This window comes from Dipodomys ordii, unplaced genomic scaffold, assembly GCF_000151885.1.
Source record: "Dipodomys ordii isolate 6190 unplaced genomic scaffold, Dord_2.0 Scaffold7664, whole genome shotgun sequence".
NCBI classification, from domain to species: Eukaryota; Metazoa; Chordata; class Mammalia; order Rodentia; family Heteromyidae; genus Dipodomys; species Dipodomys ordii.
In genome coordinates, this window is record NW_012274877.1 from 633 (window position 1) to 7,435 (window position 6,803).

At 59.6% G+C, this 6,803-nt stretch overlaps 1 protein-coding gene across 1 annotated transcript; it reads left to right on the top strand.

Annotated features, from left to right (window-relative positions):
• Positions 1 to 357: 357 nt before the first annotated feature.
• LOC106002334 (von Willebrand factor-like) lies at positions 358 to 6,144 on the top strand (the record flags this gene model as incomplete). The annotated part of the gene is made up of 5 exons (XM_013037228.1): positions 358 to 521; positions 3,156 to 3,296; positions 3,380 to 3,493; positions 4,739 to 4,895; positions 5,986 to 6,144. Coding segments are annotated over 5 exons (735 nt in total), but the record flags the coding sequence as incomplete, so codon positions are not given.
• Between the last annotated feature and the right edge of the window lie 659 nt (positions 6,145 to 6,803).

Below are 6,803 nucleotides of genomic sequence, written 5' to 3' on the forward strand. Positions count from 1 at the left end.
AGATTTAGTGAGTCCTAGAGCTGGGGGAGAGGGCAGCAGAAGGAACCGCCTCCCGCTCCCTCCCAGCCTCACAGGAAACAATAGTGGGGGCACAGGACAGGAAGGAGGCTGGGGGGAGGAGGCCAGGGGCAGGAGGCTGGGGCAGGAGGCTGGGAGAAAAGAGGCTGGGGGGAGGAGGCCGGGGGAAGGAGGCTGGGGGGAGAGGGCCATGGCGGGAGGCCGGGAGGAAAGAGGCCAGGGAGAAGGAGGCGGGGGAAGGAGGCTGTGGGGGGTGGGGTGGAGGCCGGGCCGGTGACATGCCAGGCCTTCTTTGTGTGGAGGCTTGGGTCAGGTGCTAAGGAGAGCCGCGTTTCACAGGGAGGGTCCTGGACGAACTCCTGCAGACCTGCGTGGAGCCCCGCGACTGCCCGGTGTGCGAGGTGTCGGGCCGGCGTCTGGCGCCTGGGAGGAAGGTCACCTTGAACCCCGAGGACCCTGCTCGCTGCCAGACCTGGTACCCGCCCCGGTCCCGGCCCCCGGCTGCACCAGCCACTACTCCGCGCCCGGGCGCCTGGCTCCCCACAGCACCGCGGCCCGGGCCCTGGGGTGCTCCTCCTCAGCCAGTCCCTTCAGAACTTTCCAGATGTTTCTTCTTTTAAGGGAAGAGGCCCAAAGAGTGAAAGCATCAGGTGCCCAGTTCCAATCCCACAAAAGAGATGACTAGACTGCTTCTTCCCCAGCTATTGCTGACCCCACCTCCTCCCTCCCTCCCTCCTTTCTTCCCTCTCTTCTTCCCTCTCTCCTTTCCTTCCTTCCTCATTCCCTTTCTTCCTTCCCTTCCTCCCTTCCTCCCTCCTTTCCTCCTTCTTTCCTTCCTCCTTTTCTCTCCTTCCCTCCCTCCCATCTTCTCTCCCTCCCTCCCTTCCTTCCCTTCCTCCCCTTCCTCCTTCTTCCTTTCCTTCCCTCCTTCCTTCCTCTCTCCCTCCTTCCCTCCCTCCCTCCTTCCTTCCCTTCCTTCCTTCCTTCCTTCCTTCCCTCCTTTCTTCCTCCCTCCCTCCCCCCCTTCCTCCCTCCATCCCTCTCTTTCTCCCTCCTTCCTTCCCTCTCTTCCTTTCTTCCTTTTTTATACCAGTACCTTTTCTGAGTAATTTATTGGAGATCAGAGTCTCATGGACTTTCCTGCCTAGGGCTGGCTTTGAACCTTGAGCCTCAGATCTCAACCTCCTGAGTAGCTGGGATGACAGGCGGGAGCTAATGGCACCCAGATCTCTCTCTCTCTCTGTCTCTCTCCCCCCCCCCGTCTCCGAGGTGGGGTGCAGATGAAGAAATGAAGTGTAACCCTGACCTTGGGCGTGACCTGGCCATGTTGGGGCACCGGCTCACGCTGAGCTCTACCTGCAGTTGCTGGCTTTGGGAGAGGCGGGAAGGGTCAGAGGGGCGGCCGGGGAGCTTTCTGAGCTTTCTGAAGCTGGGCCTCATTCATTACCACGGCCCCCCCCCCCCAGGCCGGCAGGAACTTCATCTTGACAAGTGCAGCCGTCTGGGGCTGGGGCTGCGCTGCAGCTTCTAGAGCCAGATCCTGCCGCCGCCATCTGTATAAACAAGACCCAAGCATGGCCCAGGGAGAGCTTTCTAGAAAAACACAGGAAACCAAAGAGTATGTCACTCAGGGCCGCTCTGCACCAAGGACTGGAGCGATAAATCCCACAAATGATGAGGAAATAGGAATCAGTTTCCTGCTCTCCCATGCTGTGCCAGGCCAGACAGGAATAAAGGATGGCCGAGTGTGTGCTTCCTCTGTGTGGCTTGGAGTCCTCAGACAACAGGGCTTTAGCAAGCAAGGTTGCCCCGTGGCTCCCGCCTGCCATCCGAGCTGCTCAGGAGGCTGAGAGCTGAGGATTGTGGTTCAAAGCCAGCCTGGGCCAAGACAGTCTAAGGGGCATCGAGGGAGCGAGGCTGGGGTGGGGGCAGGACAGGGCTGTCTTGGCTTTGCTTCCTGGGTGGACCGGAGGCTCTGGCTGCAGAAAAAGAGAAGGTCCAGTGTGTTCAGCTCTCCGCCTCGGGGTCCCTTGCTTGCTTCTGTGCTCCGCATACACTGGAACTTTGCAGGACGCTGGCCAAAAGGCAAAGTGGCCAGAAAAGTTAGGCATTTGGTATTAGGAATTTGTGGCTTGCCTGCCTTCCTTCCCTTCCCTCCCTCCCTCCTTCCCTCCCTCCCTCCTTCCTTCTTTCCTCCCCTCCTTTCTTCCATCCCTTGCTTGCACCAGTACTGGCACTTGAATTCAGAGCGGGTGCTCTACCACTTGAGCCAGAGCTCCACTTCTAATTTTTTGGTAGTAGTTCATTGGAGATAACAATCTCACAGACTTCCCGTCCCCCAGTTGGCTTTGACTCTCGATCCTCAGATCTCAGTCTCTGGAGTCTCTGGGATGATGACAGGCAGGAGTCACCGGTACCCAGCAAGGCAGTGGCTTTGATGAAGATTTGTGGGGTGTCTTGTGGGGGGGGGCTCAGGGCCCAGCCAGTGCCTGGCAGATCACAGATGCCCACCGTACGGGCCTGCGCAGGGCAAATGGAGGAACTGCTGCTGTTCCTAGAGCTAACTCTGCGCATGCCTGCATCCTTTGTCCTGCTACACAGAGCTGGGAATTCATAGCCATCTTTCCCAAATGGGCCGCCCTCCTCCTCCTCCCCCTCCTCCTCCCCCTCCCCCTCCCCCTCTTCTTCCTCCCCCTCCTCTTCCTCTTCCTCTCCCTCCTCTTCCTCCCCCTCCCGCTCCCCCTCCTCCTCCCTCATCTTCCCTTTCTTCCTCCCCCTCCTCCTCTTCCTTCCTCTCCACCCTTCCTCCTACCCCTCCTCCCTCTCCACCCCTTCTTCCTCCTCTCCCTTCCCTCCTCGCCCTCCTCTTCCTCTTCCTCTCCCTCCTCTCCTCCCCCTCCATCCCATCCTCCTCTTCCTCCCCCCTCCTTCCTCCCCCTTCCCTCCTCTTCCTACTCCACCCCTCCTCCTCTTCCTCCCCCTCTCCCTCCTCTCCCTCTCCTCCTCTTCCCTCCCCACCCCCTCCTTTCCTTCTTCCCCCTCCCCCTCCCCCCTCCTCCCCTTCCTCCTCCGTCTTCTCTGCCTCCTCCCTGCGCGGCGTGGGTCCGGGGCTCACGCGTCCGTCCGGTCTGTGGCAGGGGCGCGTGTGTGGTCTATGCGGGAATTTCGACGGGGTTCAGAACAACGACCTCACCAGCAGCAGCCTCCGGGTGGAGGAGGACCCTGTGGACTTTGGCAACTCCTGGAAAGTGAGCGCGCAGTGCGCCGACGCACGCAAGGTGGGTGTGCGCGTGCCTGTGTGTGCCGGGACCCAGCCCCGTCTCCCCCCATGTGCCCACCGCATTGTCCCCTGGGTTCACAGGCCCCCCTGGGCATGGCCCCGACGCTGTGCGGCGGTGACCTGGACAGGCAGTCGGTGGCCGATTCCTCCTGCAGGATTCTCACCAGTGACCTCTTCCACGCCTGCAACCAGCTGGTGAGGGCTGCGGGTGTGGGGGGGCGGGCGTGGGGAGGGAGGTGGGGGGGACACACCCGCCCAGCCCGGGCTCCTGGACAGGCCAGGCCTGGCCACACGTTGGTCTTGAATTTGAGACACACCCGCTCCCCTGCCTGGCTGCCTCAGTCCCCGGTGGTGCTAACTTGGGGTCACCTCACCCCCAGCTCCAAAGCCAAGCGCCGTCCCCGATCTGTGTCTCCATACCTGAGCCCTGACAGTCACCCCTGCCCCAATCCCCACCTAAACAACCCCTCAGCGACCCGTCCTTTATCCCAGCTTTTGCTTTTTGTTTTATGGCCAGTCCTGGGACTTGAACTTGCGGCCTGGGTGCTGTCCCTGAGCTGCTTTTACTCAAGGCTGGTGCTCTACCAAGCAAGCCACAGCATCACTTCCAGCTTTTTCTGTGTCTGTGGCACTGAGGAATGGAACCCAGGGCCTCATGCATGCTAGGCGAGCGCTCTACCACTGAGCCACCTGCCCCGCCTCCTGCTGGTATTTTTAAGTATGCCTATGGATTCCGGTGGAAATGGAAAGCAGGAAGCCATGCTCGTCTCTCTGTCACCTGGGTGTTGGGGCCCTGAGTCTTCCCTGGTGCCTGTCACCTTCTTATCACCTGGTAACGTGGAAGCTTTCCTCCCACAGCGGAGAAGGCTGTGATGAGTCACTGAGAAAGAGAAGAAAAAAAAGTTAGTTTTGTTTTTTTGTCAGTTCTGGGGCTTGAACTCAGGGCCTGGGCGCTATCCCTGAGCTTCTTTTGCTCAAGGTTGGTGCTCTACCCCTTGAATCACAGCTCCACTTCTGGCTTTATCTGTGTGTGTGGCACTGAGGAATCGAACCCCGGGCTTCATGCATGCTAGGCGAGCACTCTACCACAGAGCCACCTGCCCAGCCCATGGGTCTCAACACTCTGGTTTGGCCTTTTCTGTTCATGTCTGGGTGCTCTACCATTTGAGCCACACCTCCACTTTCGGCTTGTCTATTGGTTAAGGAGAAATAAGAGCCTTTGGAAGTTGCTTGCCCAGGCTGATTTCGCACCACAATCTTCAGATCTCAGCCTCCCGAGTAGCCGGGATTACAGGCATGCGCCCCTGGTACGTTCTCAGGGATATGAAGGTCGTTTTTCTCCTATGGACCACCAGAACCTTGACCCGGCCAAGAGCCACGGGCCTCCAGTGTCTAGGGCCGAGGTCACCAACCCCCGGGGTGGGGGGACTCTTTTCTCAGGTGGACCCCGAGCCGTACCTGGACGTCTGCGTTTACGACACGTGCTCCTGCGAGTCGGTGGGGGACTGCGCCTGCTTCTGCGACACCATCGCTGCCTACGCCCACGCCTGTGCCCAGCAGGGCCAGGTGGTGGCCTGGAGGACGCCCACACTGTGCCGTGAGTCCCAGCGGCCCCCCCTGCCCGGGGGGGAGGGGTCCCACATACCTCCCCTCCCCCACCCTCCACCAGCATCTAGACACCACAGTCCGTGGGGGACAGGTGGATGGAGGACACCCCCACGGGAGACAGGGACAACCCCAACAGGCAGCTAGATGACTGGCCACGGGCCGTGGAGAGAGAGGAGGCCGCGTGGGTAAGGTGTTCTCGAGGGGGGGTGAGCAGTCAGTATGTGTGTGTTTCCTAATGTTTTATTTCGGTGCAGTTCCTAGGCCTTGAACTCAGGGCCCCGGTGCTGTCCTTAAACTTCTTTTGCTTAAAGCTGGTGCTCTACCACTTGAGCCACACAGCTCCATTTCTGGCTTTGCTTTGGGTAGTGGATTGGAGGTCAGAGTCTCATGGACTTTGCTGCCCAGGCTGGTTTGAAACTGATCCTCAGGTCTCAGCCTCCTGAGTCTCTGGGATGACGGCGTGAGCCTGTGCCTGGCTTAGTATATATGTTTACTTGGACCTAGTTCTATTTGCCATAGTGTGGCTAGTTTATGTGTTTAGAATCTGCCTTCCTTGGCAGTGTGTGTGTGTGTGTGTGTGTGTGTGTGTGTGCATGTGTGTGCTGGTCTTGGGGCTTGCACACAGGTCTGGGTGCTGTCCCTGAGCTTTTTCTCTGAAAGCTGGCACTCTACCACTTAAGGCACAGCTTAAGTTGTGGGGCTTGAACTCTGGGCCTGGGCGCTGTCCCTCAGCTCTTCAGCCCAAGGCTGGTGCTCTACCCCTTGAGCCACAGCGCCACTTCTGGTTTCCTGGTGGTTCATTGGAGATCAGAGTCTCACGGACTTTGCTGCCTGGGCTGGCTTTGAACCGTGATCCTTAGATCTCAGCCTCCAAGTAGCTGGGATGACAGGCGGGAGCCGCCGGTGCCCAAGACAAAATGTTTTGATGCAGCAGTTTGGGCCCCGAGGTTCTTGGTTTCGTTTTAGGTCTCCACCGCTGCCTCCTCCTCCGACCTTTGCCTCCGGCCCCTGCCCACCCCCTCCAGAGCCTCCATGATAACCTCATGGTCCCCACTCTTCCTCTGCCTGCCCCTCCCCAGCTCAGAGCTGCGAAGACAGGAACGCTCGCGAGAACGGCTACGAGTGTGAATGGCGGTACAACAGCTGCGCGCCGGCCTGCCCCATCACCTGCCAGCACCCTGAACCCCTGGCCTGCCCTGTGCAGTGTGTGGAGGGCTGTCATGCACACTGCCCTCCGGGTAAGGCCTGGCCGGGCCGGGAGAGGGAGGAGGGCGAGGGGTGGGGCCAGGAGCCGTGCATTGGGCGGGGCTGGCTTCTCAGGGTTGGCATCTCCCCTTCCCTCTCCTGCTTCCTCAGCCCGAGCCCCCCCTCCTCACCCCTGCCGTCCACGCAGCCATTCCCTCCTCACCCCTCCCCTCATCCAAGCCAGGCCAGCTCCCACATTGCCAACTTCAGCTCCTGCCGAATGCTTGCGCGAAAGAAAAAGGTTTTATTCCCGAGCCAGCTGGCACTGCTGGCTCCCGCCTCTCATCCCAGCTACTCGGGAGGCTGAGATGTGAGGATCGTCGTTCGAAGCCAGCCCCGGGCAGGAAAGTCCATGAGACTCTGATCTCCCATGAGCCAGCAAAAAAAAGCCAGAAGTGGTGCTGTGGCTCAAGTGGTAGAGCGCCAGCCTTGAGCACAAAAGCTCAGGGACAGCACCCAGGTTCTGAGTTCAAGCCCTAGGACTGCCAAAATTAAAAAAAAAAAAACAAAGATAAAAGTTCTGGGGCCAAATGGAGCCCAGGTCCCCACCTGTGCGCTGCACATGGCCTTAGCACCAAGTTAGGTCCAAGCCCTGCGTCTCAAGTCTATTGTAAGTTTATTTATGGTCTTCCCTCCCTCCCTCTCTCCCTCC